Genomic DNA, 21,135 nt, shown 5'->3' with positions numbered 1-21,135 from the left:
ACCTTGTTGGCTTCAATTTAATATGTCGATCATCGAAATCGGTTAAGTAGTTAAAATCTTATGATGTTTTGCAAAAAGTCATTTTGGGATAAAAGGGGAAAAATGGAATCAACTTTGAAAAATCATATCTCAAAAACGAGAAAAATAGCATCTCTGATATCAAGGTATGTAAGGTATGAGGTATGGAAAAATATAAAAAATATGGTGCCCTCTATTCCAAAGCCATGAAAACAACAAAAACAACTACAATAAATAATTACGAAAACAAAATCCATTGTTTTTGCAAGTTTTGTAAGCTAGTTCTTTGGCTTCAATTTGATATGTCGATCATCTGAAACGGTTCAGTGATCCAAAAGTTATGGATTTTTGAAAAAAGCCATTTTTGGAAAAAACAGGAAAAAGTTGGTTCCTCGGAAAGCCCTTAATTGGAAATGGTCACCCTACCGAAAAAATAAAAAAAAACATGTCTAATGTTTTGCGATAAAGAACATAACCACCACTTTTCACAAAAGTCTGAGGGACTGAATCCCGAATATAATTTCCAAATATAATTTCTCCAAATATAATTTCTTCTTCCAAATATAATTTCTTCTTCTCATATAAAAAAAACACACCTCTATCAAAATTTGCAACTTGAGCAACTTATTTCGATAAAAACAAGTAGAAAGAATACCTGATGTTTTTAAATAATGATGAACGTATTTTCGTCCGTTTGCTTGTATGGAAATACCCCATAGTGTGCTGCCCATTATTCGTTTAGAGATTTCTGAATGATAAAACAGAAGCCATTCCGTTTTAGCTTTTGAGAGCTCCTTTTTTGCTAAATAAAAATGTTAAATTCATACCAAAACCGAAAATCTATTTGAGTAGTGATTGTGCTGGCTGTGGATAGTTCAATAGAGTTTGGTATCTTTAGAGTTCTGATTTGAATGAAAGGTTTAATTTCAAGCCAGTTAAATCATATTTGTTAAAAAAAGCTTCTCATTAACACACAACAAGTATCTCAATTATTTAAAATATAGCTTCCTTTTTTCCTAGCTTCAATAAATACAGGGCTACGCTTCGCTTTTCACTGATAGTAATCACTATTATCTTTTCTACCACCATCTTTTCGAAACCATTCACTTCCTGCACTATGCTTGTGATATTCATATCCATGTTTTTCATTCCCTTCGGAGCCGGCCACAGGCATATGATTCCATCCGGAAGTAATGGGTCGAAACTTCTCATCATTCACTCCGTATCCATCGACAGCTGCATATTCGCCAACCGTGGAATCTTTATCGCTCAGCAGAATCTCCCCGGCATCCTTTCGTCTGGTGGCACCAGCAGTCATCACCATGACCTACAAATACGATCAGTAAATTGTTGGGAATCGGACGGAATCAGTCTCGCTTAGTTACAGTCGGATTCATAGTTTCCATGTGTTCCTTTAGGCAGCTTTGTAGCAGGTTTAAAAAATAGAGAAAAGCCAGTAAGGTGAGAGCCGAAAGTGCGGCTCCTTTTCCCTTTCTCCCGGACTTCGGGCTGAACTTAATGAAGGGAATCGGGTGTGGGGGTTGATATGAATGCGGATGTGGAGCATGGTAATCGTATCCGCCGGAAGAAGGCCCAGGCGGACCGTAGGCACTTCCGTGCCCACCGGTTCCTCCGAAGCCAAATCCTGAAGGTGCCGGTCCATATTTTGAATTATAGCCGTGGGACATGTCGGCTGCCGGATATACCGGGTACGGAGGTCCTGGGTCTAGTCCGAATGAGCTAGGATCGATCGGGGTGTATGGATTGGGATTTGGGGAATACATGGTGTGAACAGCACGAACACGAGCACACGGAAATATGGAACTTGACGACTGGATTGTCGGCGGAATTCCCCAGAACTGCTGATGACGAAGGCAAACCGCCGACTGAGCTTCCCACAATCGTCACGATAAATTGTAAACAAAACCAAAACTGTGGAACAGTTCTGGCACTGATAGCTGATAGCCGTGCAAAACGGTTAAACAAAGTAGCTGCGTGATGATGATGCACCGATTCCAGGTTCTGCTTACGAGAGTAATTATTCAACGGTGCAACGGTGTTGAATGCATAAATGCAACATACATTCAGTGACATCTAAATGCATTCAGCGTGGAGAATGATTATGTGCGTGTGGAATGCAGTGAGGGGGTATATTGTGTTTGGCAGGCTTCTCAATCGGAATCGAGATTTGCGATGGTTAAAATTCATGAGGTTGCACTGTTTACAAATTCGGATACAAAATAGTAGTTTTATAAAAAAAACTGTTGAAAGTACAATGAACAACAACAATTTGCCCAATAGAACTTTTTTTTTTGTGAAGAAAAAATCGTTCCATTGGCGATCACAGTACAACAAAATAATTTAACTTGACAGTAGACATTAGCACAGCTTTTCAAATTATCTCTACGGCACTTTTTCAACTTGTAAACGAGCTTCGCATTTCTTCTCGCTCAGTAGTTCATGAATACAATGATGATCTACCTCAATAAAATGCTGATAAAAATGAATTATGGAGATAACGAAATGATCGCTACACTTTATCTATCTGTCCATTCCTCCATTCAGTCGTGTTGCCACTTGCGAAGTGATTTTGTTTGCGGGAAAAGATAAACACCCGTATTTGGAAGCCGGAAATTCATCGTCCTTTAAATAGGTTATCTCGTAAAAGAGCTGAAATTTTTTTTACCGTCGTCACCATACTGTACTTCAAATGTTTTAGCGGAGTCGATGGTTAATTTCATATTTGTTGCTCTTCGGGATAACAGTTTTGTGGCTTTCTTCCAGACTAAAACCTTTGAAGATGTATTGGCCAAAAATGTGAAAAGCCGATTTGGGATGGCACATCAAATATAGCTGCTGGGGGAAACAACATGGAAATTATTCCTCCATGTTGACGCAAAGCCGCACGTTGTGATAGTTGTTTTTTTATTTTTTTGCCTCCCTATTTCGATGTTATCCGGTTCGACAATTTGTTCGAAAGTGTTTGTACCAAAATGTTTCATTGAAGGTTTGCTGTTTGCCGTTTCACGCTGAGGAGAGTTCTAAATCCGAAATAAATATCGAACCTAGCATTGCCACAATGAGGATCGTGATCTTATTCACGCTCTCAGTCACTGCCTGTGAAAGAATTTCGCCGAACGCGATTTTTTTTGTGTTCAGGACGAAGGGAAGAGAGAATCTCGCAATATCGTGGAAAAAAAGAACAGATTTTGGCATTTCTGTTATCGTTGTAGTAGCGAAAGTAGGGATGCTCCAACTTCATCGGATGTTTCGTTGTCTTAGATTATATCGAAACTGAACGTTTTTTTTTAAACAAATTGTTTGTATGTTTTACAGAGATTGAATTTGAATGTATAGCAGAAGTGTGCGCTTATGTCAAGGCTAGCAGGTCCACAATCCAGATTTAGATTGATAGATAGATTCCAATATTTTTGATATGCTCAGTATCATAAGGCACCGAAACGCCTTATTCATATAAAAAGCATTTTCAAGCAGAACAGAGTTCTGAAGGAATTTCATTGTGTAAGGAGTCGGAGTCGGAGTCGGAAAAATATTACCGACTCCGACCAATATTTAGCTAATAAAACAAAATTTTATTTCATGATCGTATTAATTTCCTATTCACGTTCGAACCGTTTGCTTGTGTGTTGGTCAACCACAGCTATTTACGTTATTTATAAGCGACAAGATAGCAGTTGCATTGTGATTGAAGAAGCACACACTAAAATGTGTGTTGAACCCTCGACAAAGTTTTAGATCTTGTTAAAATATAAACTTTTGTCGACGACATCAACTTTCTATCTTTTATAGTTTTTGGAATATAAGTCATTTTTGTATGAAGACTCCTGAGAAAAATAATGTTTTGCTCGTAACATTTTTGTCTGTAAATTCTCACGTTTGACATGTTCTTGACATGACAAGTTAGCAGAGCATGTAAATTGCGATATTGTATACATAAAAATGTAACGAATTGAACATTAATAGCATTTTTTCAAAGGAAACATGAAAAAGTTGTTGTTCGAAAAACTTTTTCCATGTAAATGTAATAAAGGCTATTTATATCTATTTTTTTCAGAATTTTAAAACCAATTGTTTTCGAGAAAAATTTTCAAAATATTTTTTTTTCAATGAAATTTTTTTTTCCAAAAAATTCTTTGATAATTTTTAATGAAAACCAAAATAATTTCCTACATTCCATTCTTTGACTAAAATTTTAGTTCTTATAATTTTCAACAAGTTTTCCACACATCGGACGATGAGCATATTTACATGGAAAAAGTTTTTCGAACAACAACTTTTTAATTTTCTCTTTGAAAAAAATACTATTAATGTTTAATTCGTAACATTTCTATGTATAAATTATCGCAATTTACATGCTCTGCTAACTTTTCTCTATTTAGAAACATGTCAAGAACATGTCAAACGTGAGAATTTACACACAAAAATGTTACGAGCAAAACATTATTTTCTTCAGGAGTCTTCATACAAAAATTACTTATATTCCAAAAACTATAAAAGATAGAAAGTTGATGTCTTCGACAAAAGTTTATATTTCAATAAGATCTAAAACTTTGTCGAATACATTATATCGCTATCTTGACTTTAAACAAAATTAGAATTAGTTGTATTTTTTCAAAGAAAACATGAAATAGTTGTTGTTCGAAAAACTTTTTCCCTGTAAAAATGCCCATCTTCCGATGTATGGACGACTTGTTGGAAATAATAAGTGCTATTCCTACATATATTTTTTGGAATTTAAAAAAAATGTTTTTGAGAAAAATAAATTAACCTTTTTTCCAGCAAAATCTTTTTCTAAAAAATGTTTGGTATTTTTTCCTACATTTCATCCTTTGACAAGAATTTCGTAGGTATCATAGTTTTTAAGTTATAAATTTTTGTAAACAACAAAGAAAAGAAATTGTTTTTTTCCATAGATTATTTTTAGAATATTTCAAGTATGCAAAGTTGCTTAAATGACCCGTGTGTTTACACCCACAACGTTTCACTGCTATCTGAGATGGTGCTGCCAACGGCCAGTCGAGTTGGCATGAAACTCCTCTAGTACAGGGTTTTCCAATTTTAAATTCCGAAAGTAAATTGAAATAAAACACACTTAGAATTCGAATTTCGATGAAATTTTTATTTCAAATTGAAGTTTGGTTTATGCCATTATGTGTGAAATACAACATCATTCAAATGTTCACCTAGGGCTTCCTCGCACACCTTGATCCGGAACATTTAATTTTCGATGACTTTTCGGCACATATGGGGCGGTATCTCGGTCATAACTTCACGAATGTTGTCTTTCAAATGTTCAAGAGTTTGCGGAGAGTTGGCATAGACACGGTCTTTCGCATAACCCCACAAAAAAAAGTCTAGCGGGTTCAAATCGCATGATCTGGACGGCCAATTGGCATCACCAAAACGCGGAATTATGCGTCCCTCAAATTTCGTTCGCAATATGGCCATGTTCGGTCGTGTTGTGTGGCACGTGGCGCCGTCCTGCCGAAACCACATGTCATCCGTATCCATATCTTCAATTTGTGGCAATAAAAAAAGGGTAACATGCGGCCATAGCGCTCACCATTCACAGTTACCGTCTCGCCGTCCTCAATTTCGAAGAAATACGGCCCGATGACTCCACCAGACCATAATGCGCACCAAACAGTGACTTTTGGCGGATGCAATGGCCTCTAAATAATCACGTGTGGATTTTCTGAGCCCCATATACGGAAATTTTGGGTGTTCACATAGCCACCGAGCTCGAAATGTGCCTCATCGCTGAAGAAAATTTGATGCGAAAATTCAGCATTTTGCTGCTGTTGTTCGTTCACTCAATCGACGTATGCCCGACGCATACCATGGTTACCACGCTCTAATTTTTCTACCAGTTGGACTTTATATGGATGTAGGTGCAAGTCCAAATGCAAAATTCGCCACAATGATGTGTTTGACAAGCCCAATTGCTGAGCACGCCGTGGAATCGAAACATTCGGGTCATCCTCCATACTGGCAGCAACAGCAGCAATATTTTCGGCCGAACGCACATTACGATGATGCACAGGTTTCACAATATCCACTACGGATCCGGTTTGTTCGAATTTACGCACTACATTAGCGATTGTGTGCTCTGTAGGCCGTCCATGACGACCAAAATCCGTCCGTAATGCTCGAAAAACATTTGCCGGTTTTTCATCATTTTTATAGTATAATTTAGCAAAATTAATACGTTGTGCGATGCTAAAACGATCCATATTGTAAAATGACAGATATTCAACTAACGATATGACGCTTTGGTTGACAGCTATGTCAAACGGTTGTCAGCGCAGGGCTGTATACTTTCGGAAGCCCGAAATGGAAAACCCTGTATATATTTCCTTCACTGTAAGGTTAATATGGTAGAAAAACCTGATCTCGAGTTTTTTTCATTTTTCTAACAGGAGACGTAGTTGGAGTTGGAGTCGGAGTCAAGAATTTTTTTTCCGACTCCACAGCCCTGTTGAAATCATAAAGTAATTTTCTTAAATGAAAAATATCTCCACCGATCAACTCACGTTTTTTGACGTAGGACTACGTCTTTCATTTCTATACCGGGGTGTAAAATCAAAGTTTCGAAAACGAAAGCGTTACGCCGGAGACCGAGATTTTGAGCGTTAATAGCTCCGAAACAACTGAACGAAATGGTATGATAAACACTTCATTCGAAAGATAAAATGTCTACGCGTTATATACTTGTTACTTCTTGATCCAAAAACTTGTTTCAATAGTCTTAAAATTGCTTTCAAAACAGGCTATTGAAATCACCAATCGGTATATAAGCGAGCGGCGCTCGGAAATCCACTCAGTTCTAATTGAACAGCGATTGGAGCATGTTGTCGCTGTTGCGGTGAAGCTCTTTATTTATCATGAAAGCGCGGATGAACGGTGTCACCAAGAGCCTGTTTGTGCACCCTAGGCCAGAAGGGAATCTATCAGGAGGAGAGTGATGCCACAAACGGTTCCCTGGGAAGACATCGCTACACACACATACACGCGCGGCTATTAACAGGTGGTTATCGAGTTGGCATTAACCACTGGTGGGCTTCCAGTATCGAGGAAAATGTGGAAATATCTAATCGTTACTGAAAATAATCTGCCAGTTCCTTTGGGAATTTTCAAAATATATTCATGTGAAAGAGTTTAATTGAATGTTTTCTATCCATGTAACACTGTGACCAAATACATTTGGTTTTGTGGTTTTTCAATCAATCGCAATTAACAGGATAGCTTCAGAAGATTATTCTTCCCCATCAGTAGGATATTTCCGTATCCAATATTGTATGCGCCCGCAATCGATTATTGCTCAGTCGCCGAAAGTTCCGAGCTCAGAGAGTTCATTCCCCTCTAGTTTGCCTTCCAAATTGCCATCGTAAACCACACCTTCTCTCGATTCAATCACACACAAAAAGCATACTTAAGCGATATTCTGGTGGTGAGGCACATTAATTTTTCGTGAGGACATCGACAAGACAACATCGTTGCCTAACGTGCTGGAGCAGGTGGACGGCGAAGGATCGACACATACACGCGCAGAACTCTTTCCGTTAGGATGCCATTCAGCATCGAGAAAGTTCCGGAAAGATCTAATCATTGCTGGAAAATAATCTGCCAGTTCCTTTGGGAATTTTCAAAATATATTCATGTGAAAGAGTTTAATTGAATGTTTTCTATCCATGTTACACTGTGACCAAATATGTTTCAATCAAGTGCTATTAACAGGTGGTTATCGAGTTGGCATTAACCACTGGTGGGCTTCCAGTATCGAGGAAAATGTGGAAATATCTAATCGTTACTGAAAATAATCTGCCAGTTCCTCTGGGAATTTTCAAAATATATTCATGTAAAAGAGTTTAATTGAATGTTTTCTATCCATGTAACACTGTGACCAAATATATTTCAATCAAGTGCTATTAACAGGTGGTTATCGAGTTAGCAGATAATTCTTCCCCATCAGTAGGATATTTCCGTATCCAATATTGTATGCGCCCGCAATCGATTATTGCTCAGTCGCCGAAAGTTCCGAGCTCAGAGAGTTCATTCCCCTCTAGTTTGCCTTCCAAATTGCCATCGTAAACCACACCTTCTCTCGATTCAATCACACACAAAAAGCATACTTAAGCGATATTCTGGTGGTGAGACACATTCATTTTTCGTGAGGACATCGACAAGACAACATCGTTGCCTAACGTGCTGGAGGAGGTGGACGGCGAAGGATCGACACATACACGCGCAGAACTCTTTCCGTTAGGATGCCATTCAGCATCGAGAAAGTTCCGGAAAGATCTAATCATTGCTGGAAAATAATCTGCCAGTTCCTTTGGGAATTTTCAAAATATATTCATGTGAAAGAGTTTAATTGAATGTTTTCTATCCATGTAACACTGTGACCAAATATGTTTCAATCAAGTACTATTAACAGGTGGTTATCGAGTTAGTATTAACCACTGGTGGGCTTCCAGTATCGAGGAAAATGTGGAAATATCTAATCGTTACTGAAAATAATCTGCCAGTTCCTCTGGGAATTTAAAAATACATTCATGTGAAAGAGTTTATTTGAATGTTTTCTACCCATGTAACACTGTGACCAAATACATTTGGTTTTGTGATTTTTCAATCAATCGCAATTAACAGGATAGCTTCAGAAGATTATTCTTCCCCATCAGTAGGATATTTCCGTATCCAATATTGTATGCGCCCGCAATCGATTATTGCTCAGTCGCCGAAAGTTCCGAGCTCAGAGAGTTCATTCCCCTCTAGTTTGCCTTCCAAATTGCCATCGTAAACCACACCTTCTCTCGATTCAATCACACACAAAAAGCATACTTAAGCGATATTCTGGTGGTGAGACACATTCATTTTTCGTGAGGACATCGACAAGACAACATCGTTGCCTAACGTGCTGGAGGAGGTGGACGGCGAAGGATCGACACATACACGCGCAGAATTCTTTCCGTTTGGATGCCATTCACCATCGAGAAAGTTCCGGAAAGATCTAATCATTGCTGGAAAATAATCTGCCAGTTCCTTTGGGAATTTTCAAAATATATTCATGTGAAAGAGTTTAATTGAATGTTTTCTATCCATGTAACACTGTGACCAAATATATTTCAATCAAGTGCTATTAACAGGTGGTTATCGAGTTAGCATTAACCACTGGTGGGCTTCCAGTATCGAGGAAAATGTGGAAATATCTAATCGTTACTGAAAATAATCTGCCAGTTCCTTTGGGAATTTTCAAAATATATTCATGTGAAAGAGTTTAATTGAATGTTTTCTATCCATGTAACACTATGACCAAATACATTTGGTTTTGTGGTTTTTCAATCAATCGCAATTAATAGGATAGCTTCAGAAGATTATTCTTCCCCATCAGTAGGATATTTCCGTATCCAATATTGTATGCGCCCGCAATCGATTATTGCTCAGTCGCCGAAAGTTCCGAGCTCAGAGAGTTCATTCCCCTCTAATTTGCCTTCCAAATTGCCATCGTAAACCACACCTTCTCTCGATTCAATCACACACAAAAAGCATACTTAAGCGATATTCTGGTGGTGAGACACATTCATTTTTCGTGAGGACATCGACAAGACAACATCGTTGCCTAACGTGCTGGAGGAGGTGGACGGCGAAGGATCGACACATACACGCGCAGAATTCTTTCCGTTTGGATGCCATTCACCATCGAGAAAGTTCCGGAAAGATCTTATCATTGCTGGAAAATAATCTGCCAGTTCCTCTAGGAATTCAAAAATACATTCATGTAAAAGAGTTTATTTGAATGTTTTCTATCCGTGTAACACTGTGACCAAATATTTTTCAATCAAGTACTATTAACAGGTGGTTATCGAGTTAGTATTAACCACTGGTGGGCTTCCAGTATCGAGGAAAATGTGGAAATATCTAATCGTTGGTGGAAAATAATCTGCCAGTTCCCCTTGGAATTGACATTCAAGCGAAAGAGTTTATTTTAATGTTTTCTATCCATAAAATATCCATATAATACATTTGGGTTTGTGATTTGTCAATCAAGTACAGTTAGCAGGTTAGCTTCTGAAGATTATTCTTCAGAACAAGGTTTTTCGTATCCTATATTGGATGCATAAAACCTTGTGCCTCCAACGTAACGCTCTCGTTTTCGAAGTCCCCCAAATATTCATTTATTCATTCATTCAGAATGGATTTAGATTCAACTTCGAACAAATGATCTCTAAATCAACGATAGTCCTACGTCACCCTTGCGGTTATACCATAGATATAACCCACTTCCTGTTTTATCACGGTGTCTGTGACGATTTAGATTCATCAACACGTTTATTTGGTTTTCAATTCATCGACGAAAAAGTCGGTTCATTCTCGGTGTCATTGAATTTTTTTTATCCAAAATATATATTTTTATTAAGGCTCATATGGCGTCAGCCTAACGGGGCCGGGAGTTCAATATTTCGACAATGTTTGCTTACAACTATGTTAGTAATATGTAACCGATTACTCGCGGTTGGCTCGAGGATAGTATTACAAGTGTTCTCATAATTGGTATGTTGCAGTCCTCGATGCTCTGTACGTGTGCCCGACACGGGATACTTCCTATTGGGATGGGCTTACCATTAATCAGCAACGCCCCTCTGGTCTGTACCCGATACCTAGCGTGGTGCGTCTCTCTCGACTCGAGGAATCCAGGATAGAATGGTCACTAGCCGGCGCAATCATCAGCTCGTGTAGAGTTGTCATAAGCGGTACAACCTTTGGCTCTTGTTGAATGATCAGTGGACTGCACAACCTGCGGCCCGTTTATCTGTAAAGAGTGTGTGTATGTATTGCCGCGACTAATTAAAAGTTTATCGATCGGATAGGAGGGATATGAAACGGGGACACAACGAAGGAAACATCATTAAACGTTGACATCGCGTTTCTGAGGAACAGGTATAGATAAAGCAGAAGATCAGGATCCCGGCTACCTAAGATATCCCGGACGGGGATATCCGATTGTCTGCCTTGTGCTCTCAGTGCTACACGGATACACGACCAGACAACATGCTCGATGTCGTGGTAGCCATCGCCACAATCACAAAGATTGTTTGCTGCGAGCCCAATGCGATAGAGATGCGCGTTTAGGTTGTAGTGATTGGACATAAGCCGAGATATCACGCGAATGAAATCACCACCTACATTCAATCCCTTGAACCATGCACTCGTCGAGACCTTAGGGATAATCGTGTGTAACCAACGACCGAACTCATCACCACTCCACATGCGCTGCCAACTTACGAGCGTATACTGACGAGGAATGTGGAAAAATTCATTATAAGCAATTTGCCTTTCAAAAAGTGTGCCTTCTAAAGCGCCCACCTTAGCTAGCGAGTCCGCTTTCTCATTCCCCGGAATCGAGCAATGAGAGGGTACCCATGCTAAGGTAATCGTGACTAATTTTTCGACCAAAACACTCAATAGTTGTCTTATTTTTGTTAGGAAATAAGATGAGCGTTCATCAACTTTTATTGAGCTGATTGTCTCTATTGAGCTGAGACTGTCTGAAAAAATAAAATAATAGTCGATGGGCAATGTTTCAATGATCCCTAATGCGTAATATATCGCACCCAGTTCAGCGACATACACGGGACAAGGATCTTTGAGTTTGAAAGAGGCACTGGAATTTTCATTGAAGATGCCGAAGCCAGTAGAGCCGTTTATGAATGTTGAAGCAACTAATATTATCTTTCGTTGTGTCTTGGTGATTTTTTCTTTTACGTTTTTCTTTTCGTCAGTACTCGAAAATCCGATTATCCATTGAAGACAGTATAGTGATGGAAATGAGGGCAAAAAGGTCAGCCTAAGGAATATGCCAATTTCTTGTATTCACATACCGCTAATCCTCACATTTCACAAAGCATAGCTTATTGTTGTACATTTAACATCATCAGAAGAAAAGCATTTTTAGTGTGGAGGCAAAGGTGTCACTTGGTGGGGGTAAAGTGATCGTTCGCACATATCATGTTAAAGAGGATAGTTTTATGCGATGTTGTTTGTCCAAATTTGTTTGAATCATCATTGAAATTGTAGGTACATGCATGAAATTAGCTTGGCATATTCACCTAGAGTCGTAATTGAAATATTCTCATACATACAAAAACGTAAAAAGAAACACACAACGTTTCGTATAATGAACCTTGATTTTGGTTGGGAGCATAATTTTCAGGGTCAAAGCCACAAAGGGAAGCCTTCAAGAGCAGGAACAGAATATTGTGAGTCGTTATCAACCATTAACCCCTTTCCCACCAAACAACAAAGTAGTTTCTGTACGGCTTAATGAGAGATAGAGAGAGAAGAGCATTGTGCTTGGTGAGCTATCGTGGCCATTCTCATGTCACTTCGCAATCACAACTAAATATATTTCTTCTTCTTCTTGTTGAATTATGGAGACATTCAACGTTTGCAGTTCATTCGTCTCTTGCCCAGAGAAAGCCCCTTGGGAACAACTGAATCCAAACTCCTTCTCCAACCTGCCTTGACAAAGACACTTCATTAGCGTTCGCGTTCGACGCTCCTCAGTAAACCGTGTTCAGCAAATATCAAACGACGTTCTTGAAACGGATTTCCGAATGGGCACCAGTTTATGTACAGATTTTTGATTTCATTAGCCTTTTTTCAACGTTATTTTTAAGCTATTGAAATGAGTTTCCGGGTCAATAATTGATAAGCGTATAACTAGTACTAATAATAAGTACTAGTACCGCTCGCTAGCCGGATTGAAACAGTGATTTCAAATCGCGGATGGCTCATTTATACCAAATAACTTGAAAATGGGCAGAAACGAATGCATTAGTTGCCTGTATTGATTGTACGGGGTGAGCAAATGTTTGGGAAAATGGGAACTATTCTAATTTTTATTTATTTAAACCGTTTCTGGATTATTGATGTATAGCATATCAAACAAATCTTAGCGAATTTCCCTTTCAATTGGTATACTAGATTTGATGTTAAAGATGTTCTAAAGCATTTGACACGATCTCACATCGACACAATATGACCTTTTCGGCTTTTAACATGCCAATTTGAAGAAAATCGTGATGGGTGATGAGAATGGATCATCTATCATCTATTGAGCGTCAAAATGCAAGAATTACTCAATGCCATGGGTTGCTCAATATGATAGGCCCCGTGTTTCATCAGGACAACGCCAAACTTTATGTCTCTTTGATAGTACGGCAAATTATTTTGGAGTTTGGCTTAAAGGGGCTATCCCACTAGCTAAACTAGTCGAATATTGCATTTTATCACAAAGGCAAGAACTTCGATTCTATGGACAGTGTAATAAAATTCTGAGAGAAAATAATTTTTATGCTACGTGAATGATGGCTGAAAATTGTGGAGAAAACTGTGCATATGTAATTGAATAAATGTATGACTACCTATAAAAATTATGTTTATGTTTTTTTCCAAAAACCGACAAGAAAATTCTGGATAACATAATATGAGATATCCTGATTTCATCCGGATTTTTTAAAATTATAGTTGGCAACCCTGAACGCAAGAACAATCTTCGTCAGAGGTGTGATAAATTGGAATATGATGTCTCTTACTTCTAAATCTGTACAAACGGGGCAAAAGTGCGCAATTGACTTTTTGAAACATACAGGCATAAAATTTTTCCAATACTGTATTCGTGTAATACATAATTGCACCAGCAGCCCACACGTATAAACAATATACATTTCATACCATTAGCGGAAAGTTTTAACGTAAGAAAGGTTTTGCGTTGTTTTGATCTATTTTATTCAATTTTCTGGATAACGACTAAGCTATTTGAAATAACTAGAAAGTCCGAAACCATTCATAATGCGTACTCGTATTTGTGAAAAACTTCAATAATTTTCTATAGAAATCGGAATAGTTGGAAAAGAGCTTGTGGGGCAAAAGTACACACCGTTTGCCGTTAAATGTGTTTAATGTATTGTTACAGAGACGGTTCGGATTCCTCAAGGCAAAATCGTTTTTTTTGAGTAAGCTTTTAGCTGAAATATTTTTATTTTAATTTTAATTCGTATTCGTATTCATAGTTCACTTACAATTTATGTTCCTTTCCTTACTTATTCGTCTACTTGTAACCGATTTCTTAGTATAAATGTTGAGTTCTGTAAGCTGTCTTTTAGTTAGTTGTGTTCAATTTTTAGAATAATATTACTTACAACTAAATAGAAAAAATCGTATTCACTAACCGATTTAGTTTATAAATTTCGATCAACTTTGTACTCCCGAGCTATTACTGTTGTGAATGAGGTATATACTCTGTATCTGACGTATTCACAACGAATGACAGTGAAGCGTTAGTTTCGCATAAACAATTTATATAAATGGGAAAGAACCAGAAGCGTTTTACGTTGACGAGGGGTTTTGTACCGTTGCGCACATACCCCCACATCCAAAACTGCCAGTTTCGTTAACGGTCTCTGAACGATGCCTGTCGACGTCTTCACATCTGCGCTTCGTATACGCCCATCCTTCCCCGGATACAGCTTGACAACTCTTCCTCTTTCCCAACTGTTTCTTCTCATTTCGTTCACAATCATGACTAAATCTCCAATATGTATCGGTTTTACTTCCCCGAACCACTTGGACTGCCTTGAAATTATTGGAAGGAACTCCTTGATCCACCGGCTCCAGAACCGATCGAGCATGACCTGTACATGCTTCCAATTTGAACGAATAGCTGACGTGTTATGCGACTGCATGGTTACTGGTTGGCATACTCCGTTTGAACTGAGCAGCAAAAAGTGATTTGGAGTCAGTGCTTCATTTTCCTCCGTATCCAATGGAAGATACGTAAGTGGGCGACTATTTATTAGGGACTCTGCTTCTGCTAAAGCCGTGATGAGGGTTTCTTCATCCGGATTCCTGGACATCTCCATTGCCGCCAAAGCTGCTTTCACCGACCGTACAAGTCTTTCCCAGATACCTCCCATATGCGGGGCATAGGGAGGATTCAGTTTCCACTGCGTCGCCGCATCCGTAAATGTTGCAGCCAGTTCATGGTTCAACTTGTTTGTTTCTTGTTGCAGTTCTTTCCTAGCTCCTTGGAAATTCGTTCCCTGATCCGAGTATATCTCCAAAGGGGCACCACGGCGTGCAATAAATCTTCGCACAGCTAGCTTGCAGGATTCCGTAGCCAAAGTGAATGCCAACTCTAAATGAATTGCCCTGGTCGTGAGACAGGTAAACAATGCCACCCAACGCTTAACACAACTACGTCCTAATCTGATGGAGATGGGACCAAAATAATCTAGACCTGTAAATGTGAATGGTCTGACGTATGGATTTAACCGTGACTCCGGAAGCGGACCCATGCGAGGAGGATGTGGGCTTGCCTTAGGAACTTTGCACTTCCTACAATTATCTGACATCTTTCTAACAGCCGATCTGATCTCGGACACATGAAACCGCTGCCTCAATTCATTCACAACCGTCTCGTTGTTCGCGTGGCCGAACTTACGATGATGATTGTGGATGATAAGTGTTGTCACGTAATGGTTTTTGGGCAAAATCGCCGGAAACTTTGCTTCATATGACAACCAGGGTGCGGCATCGATTCTTCCGTCCTTCCGTATCAAACCGTCACCACCAAGAAAGGGACATAGTTTGTATAGTTTGCTGTTCTTATCAATTAACTTCCGTTGTTCCATCGGAACTTGTTGGTTGAACACCAGTGTAGCGTATTCGTTTGCGAAAGATTCACGTTGGATCAGCCTCACCACAGTTAACTCTGCTTCCAGAAGTTCTTCTCTGTTCAATATCTCAGGGTCTGGGAGCGTTAATTCATTCTTTTTCTTCTGGTAGTTATATCAAAATCTTCTAACGTACGCAGCAGTCCTCAGCAAGCATTCCCATTTGGAGAACCGTTCAAATTTAAATATTTCCTCAGTTCCGGTACGATGATGTAGGTTAACAATCCGCATCTCCTCGGAAGTGACCCAGTTCTTCTCTTGTTCTGGCCAATCCCGTTCGTCTTTGTACAGGAACTCTGGTCCTCGTTGCCACCTACAAGTAAAATGTTTTCATTCAGGACTTACAAGCGAATATAGAGATGCTTGGGAAGAGAGATTTAAAACGTCCGGGTTATGACAGACCTCTGTATTCCTTAAGTAGCTCAGAGGAAGAGGTTTATATCAATAAATGATTATATGATTCAAATCTTTCTTTTATGAACATTTTAACTTATGAAATGATGTGTCAGCGAATACCTTGGGTGGTTCGGACCAGTATTTGAAAGTGAGCAGTGTGAGAAACAGGACAACCCCATTGCAAATCATCATTGGACAAATGTAATCTTGATGGTGTCTGGTGCTTGTTTTTTGCGGAAGCCAACAAAATCCAGCACGGATCCAATCAGGTTATTTTTTATGTATTATAGTGACTTTCAACACTTTTGGTAGGTTCATCACGTTTACTTCTATTTTTGGAAGAATGTCGGGAGTGAGAATTGAACTCGTAACCTTCAGCGTGAGAGGGGTTTCATAACTGGCAGGAAGAGATTGGACATCTAGCTTCATGAGGATGCATCGTGTGTCTTTTCGAAATCTACGCTGAATCGGCTTAGTCAAAATCATGGGATTCAACAAGGAGCAAGTCATCGATATCCCATCCCTACTTAGATGATGCCTTCACACGCTACTAATGATGCTTTCACCTGCTACTAATGATAAATCATTGCTTTTTGCTACAAGTTATCTCAAGAGTTCAATTCTATAAGTGCGAACTGTTGCCTCTACTATAAGGCAAAAGTTCGCATTTGTCAATTTGTATTACAATAGATATTTGTCCAACTTCGAACAAAACTCTATACAGAATTGTTTGTTAACTATTACTCTTTCAAGTAATTAACAAGTGTTTCCATTTTTGTTAGATTTTGTTTACTCTCTTACATTACTTCTTAAACATGTTCAAATATGCGGTTTTTTTTATTAATAAAATAATGTATTTTCTTCAAAAAAATGTCAGTGAATGTTTGAGTAAGGGCCGTGGTCTGCTGTTCGATGCAACTTTGTCGCGATGCTCTCACAAGAACTTTGTACGGCACTTACGTCCATTTTCCGGATACAATTCCGGATTCTTGTAGTCAGTTGCTTCGTGTCCTTGACCCTTCAATTGTTTTCATACACTAGGGCACTGAGTGAGCCAAAGAAATCCTCTATTGGGCGGCACTGGGGCAAGTTTGTTGGGTTACGATCTTTCGGCACGAACGGTATCTTTTTCTCCTCAAGATACGCCAGCGTCTTCTTGGCGTAATGGGAAGACGCCTTGTCCGGCCAGAAGACGTACTTCCCATCCGCGTGATGCTCGTTCAGGAACGGCAGCAGGATTTTATCGAGACACTCTTCTCGATAGATTTGTTGGTTGATTGCCAGACCGTTCGGCTTAAACCAAGTCTTTGAAATGCCCCGGCCGGAAATGGCGATGTACAACATAACCTTTTGTTCAAACTTGTGCTTGAACTTGTATTTCACTTCAGGTGGTGTGGATGACTTGTCGCTGGAGTAGTAAATATCATTTCCTGGAATATGCGTTTTGGACAGCGGAAAATAGCTTTCGTCGTCCAGAACGAAAGACGTCCCGCGGTATTTTTTGGTCATCCACCGACACTGTGATTTAACCGTCTCAATCTGCACCTCCGTGTACTCCAGCGACCTCGTCTTCTTCCTGCAGACGATTCCTTCCATCTTGAGGGTCCGATGGATCAATACGTGGGAGCAGCCATATTTCCGACCGGCGTCACGCAGGCTGGTTGCGTCCTTGTTGTCAAACAGCTTCTTTAACGATGTCTTCCTCTGCTTCGTCATTATCGTCACCGGACGACCACTTCCGACCTTCCGCTCTACGTTCAGGGAACCCAGGATACGATATACCGTACTGACAGGTACATTTTCTTCCTTAAAATGTGCCACCGTGAACTTTTTTCCTTGCTGGAAATGCGTTTCGTAGAACCGTACAATGCGTTCACGGAGCACGTGCTGTTTCGACGCCATCTTTGCTTTGACTAAATTCAAACTAGCAAAACCAAACACCCCTACTGTTTCTAGGGAGCCCAAAGAGCAATTTTCTTGGAGAAAGAAAATTTTACGCTCTTTATTTGAGTTACTGAAAGGTATTGAAAAAATCTCATTTGCCATACAAATGAAACACGAATTTCTGCATTACTCGAGAATTATTCAAGCAAACGAAACCAAATAAGGCATATTGAGGTTTTAGGGTGCAATAAATGTTTCTATGGTGGTGAGACACTCCACCCATCTCTCTAAGGAGGGGCTGCCATACAAATGAAACATAAATTTCTTCATTACTCGAGAATTATTCAAGTAAATGGAACCAAATTAGGCATGTTGAGGTTTTAGGGTGCAATAAATATTTCTATGGTAGTTAAACTCTCCACCCCCCTCTCTAAGGGGGGCTGCCATACAAATGAAACATACATTTCTGCATAATTCAAGAATTAATCATGCAAACTGAACCAAATTTGGCATGTGGGGGTTTTAGAGGACAAGAAACATTTCTAAAGTGGTTCAACACTCCTTCCACCTTTCTGAGGGCGGGGAGGGGGGCCTGCAAACAAATGTTGGGCGGGACGAAGTTTGCCGGGTTAGCTAATAATAAATAAACATACATACTAACATACAGTGATACAAACTCGTATTCGTACTCCACCATGCAAATCTCTTTTCCCCTCTTTTGAAAGTCGAAAACAATGTTTCAGAACGTTCTATTTGGATAAATTCATAGTGTCATATCATAGTTAAAAGGGTTGCTATCTGATAACGCACCGGCTGGGTGCTTCAATGAACACCGGACGTCGAAGGGTTTACTACTCGGCGCAAGATGAACCGATCCGGAAACCGTTTTTCGGATGAATAGAGAAACGCGTTTGAATTTAGTACAACTGAATTCTCTCGAATCTGCTTTTGGAGTGGTTTTATTTGGTCATTCGGTCAGTTTTATAAGATTGGCATGATAAAGGCGAGAACAACACCTTATGTGTTACGTTACAATGAGGATTGCGTTGCGTTTGGATGGACATTTGTGTAGCGTGAAGCGATATTGATGATTTCGAGATTTCTGTGCTTACAATGATGTGCCTACGATGAACATTGTTCGAGTGACAATAATATTGTCATGATGATTCTGAGCTTTCCTCTGATGATTATTATAATGCTAATGAGAGCTTTGTTTGCGGTACAATGATTTTGTGTTGCTTAAAGTACTGACAATATGAGCTTTTTATCTGTGGATCGTTTGGCTAATACAATATTCTACACTATCTGTTTTAAGAATAAACTTGAATCCTCGATTCAATATCATTTTGTTCACACTTCGCTACATGTTTTTCTTTAGGAATCGAGGATTTTACCAAGACAATGACCCTAAGCACAAGATTACAACTGATTGAACGCCATTTTCTAATTTCTTTTTTTTTTCGAATCGATGAACTGTTGAGAACATTGGAATTGAATTGGATTATGTTATTCATTAAAACAGTGGACACATATTTAAAATAGTTTCCAAAACAGATTCAAACATAGTTGAAACAATTGCAGAACCACAAAGGAGCCACATTCCTTGAATTCTGGAAAATCAAGCACCCCTAGCCAGGATGCAGTGTCTGGTGCGCACGGTTCGAACGCTCCTCCCCAACGACTGTGGGACGTTATTTGTGTTTTTAATTTGGATAAACATATTTTCCGACTAACAAACTCGACCGATTTTTCATCGGCTCAGAGCGGACTCAAACGGAGCCAAAGCGCGAGCTTCGGAAAGCAATCGAGCCGCGAACACAGAGGCCCAATATGAAAAATTGTTGAAACCCGCTTGATTGTTTGTTGTGGTTTGGACATTTTTTTTCAAACTTGTTTGCGGAACGAAAGGGTTTTTTTAATAAACAAAATCTGCACCGTTCGACGACGAGCGCGTTTAGCAGCGGATGAAGGCGGATGTTTGGTGTGGGTGTGGGGGGTAAGTGTGCGCTATCGATGATTATCAGAAGGACCACCGAACGGAGGATTGTGTTATTATATCACGTATGAATTCGGAGGGATGTGAGCCGTGTCTTATGGCCGTTTTGGGTAATGGTGCAATTTTGGTTATGGAAATATTTACAAAATTTATAACACCTAACAACAGCGGAGAGCTCGAAAATAACTTTCTTCTGTCAGTTATGTTTGATACTTTATTCAGAATGTTTTTTTCATTTTGCGGAGCGCGAAGTACTTCCTCTTCTACGCAAGGGGTCAACATTCCAAAAACAGAGCCAATTGAAGTGAATTGGGTAATGATAGATTTGAGTTGTCGAGGACAATGTTATATTTAGATTAGCACCAATCGCTATCAACTGAACGATCCGGTTTGTTTTGCTTATCATAATGCACACACTCAACAAGTGCACCGGATCAAAGCCGTAAGTAGTGGTACACCAGGAAAAGTGAGAGCAGCTCGAAATGATCATCTTCAACGCCGTCATCGTCGTCGTCGTTTCTGTTCCTGCGGCTTAGGATGTCTACGTGCGTAAATAAGATTAAGTTACTTTCGAGCTTGAATGCTGTGCAGTACCGGCTTTGTCTTCCCGCGAGCAGATTTGTGTGTTTTTTAACAAGATAATGTCATGGAATACTTTTCAGTCTCACAGCAACTTTAAGTCGCATTAGCTAGCCGGCAGCTCGAACATTTTCTCAGCGGGCAGTTCCGATGTGTTATCGGTCGCAAACGGGTGAACCGGAGGTTGAACATAAGCGGCGTTCCAGCTGTATTCGTCTCGGGATGAACAATCCGTGAGCTGTTTGGCATTTGGATATTTCGCAGGATTCCGGTGTGTCCGTGTGCGGTCCACGTACGAGAAGGTATTTTGACCCGAAATCAATTAAGCGTGAGAAAATGTGATGAATTAGTTCGGTTTGCGATACGAATTACTCACTAAGATGGATAGTTGTGAACTTGTGCACTTATTTGTGTTTTAAATAATGGTGATAATCTACATTCGATGTTGTAACAATATCGACTAGAAATGAGTCACATCGGGGCAGAGTGTGCAGTAATGATTTGAAC

General features: G+C 39.5%; 3 protein-coding genes across 3 annotated transcripts in view; 1 reads left to right on the top strand and 2 right to left on the bottom strand.

Moving 5' to 3' along the window:
- Positions 1 to 834: 834 nt before the first annotated feature.
- Positions 835 to 2,414, bottom strand: LOC129763107 (uncharacterized). The gene is made up of 2 exons (XM_055761879.1): positions 1,404 to 2,414; positions 835 to 1,345 (listed from the first exon to the last, which is right to left on the bottom strand). The coding sequence occupies exons 1-2, from the start codon at positions 1,800 to 1,802 to the stop codon at positions 1,070 to 1,072; spliced, it is 675 nt and encodes a 224-aa protein (XP_055617854.1). The 5' UTR covers positions 1,803 to 2,414; the 3' UTR covers positions 835 to 1,069.
- An 11,878-nt stretch (positions 2,415 to 14,292) lies between these two features.
- LOC129761081 (uncharacterized) lies at positions 14,293 to 16,348 on the bottom strand. The gene is made up of 4 exons (XM_055758782.1): positions 16,290 to 16,348; positions 15,910 to 16,086; positions 14,466 to 15,831; positions 14,293 to 14,346 (listed from the first exon to the last, which is right to left on the bottom strand). Exons 1-4 carry the CDS (start codon positions 16,346 to 16,348, stop codon positions 14,293 to 14,295), a joined length of 1,656 nt encoding a protein of 551 aa, XP_055614757.1.
- A 4,352-nt stretch (positions 16,349 to 20,700) lies between these two features.
- LOC129778362 (beta-alanine transporter-like) overlaps positions 20,701 to 21,135 on the top strand; it is a 40,975-nt gene continuing 40,540 nt past the window's right edge. Inside the window, exon 1 of the mRNA XM_055785233.1 lies at positions 20,701 to 20,930. The gene's annotated coding sequence lies outside the window, so the exon portion shown is untranslated. The remainder of the gene's footprint in view (positions 20,931 to 21,135) is intronic.

The sequence above is a fragment of the Toxorhynchites rutilus genome, chromosome 1, assembly GCF_029784135.1.
Source record: "Toxorhynchites rutilus septentrionalis strain SRP chromosome 1, ASM2978413v1, whole genome shotgun sequence".
Taxonomy (NCBI): Eukaryota; Metazoa; Arthropoda; class Insecta; order Diptera; family Culicidae; genus Toxorhynchites; species Toxorhynchites rutilus.
The sequence above is the reverse complement of the archived record's forward strand: the minus strand, read 5'-3'. Positions and strand labels throughout refer to the sequence as shown.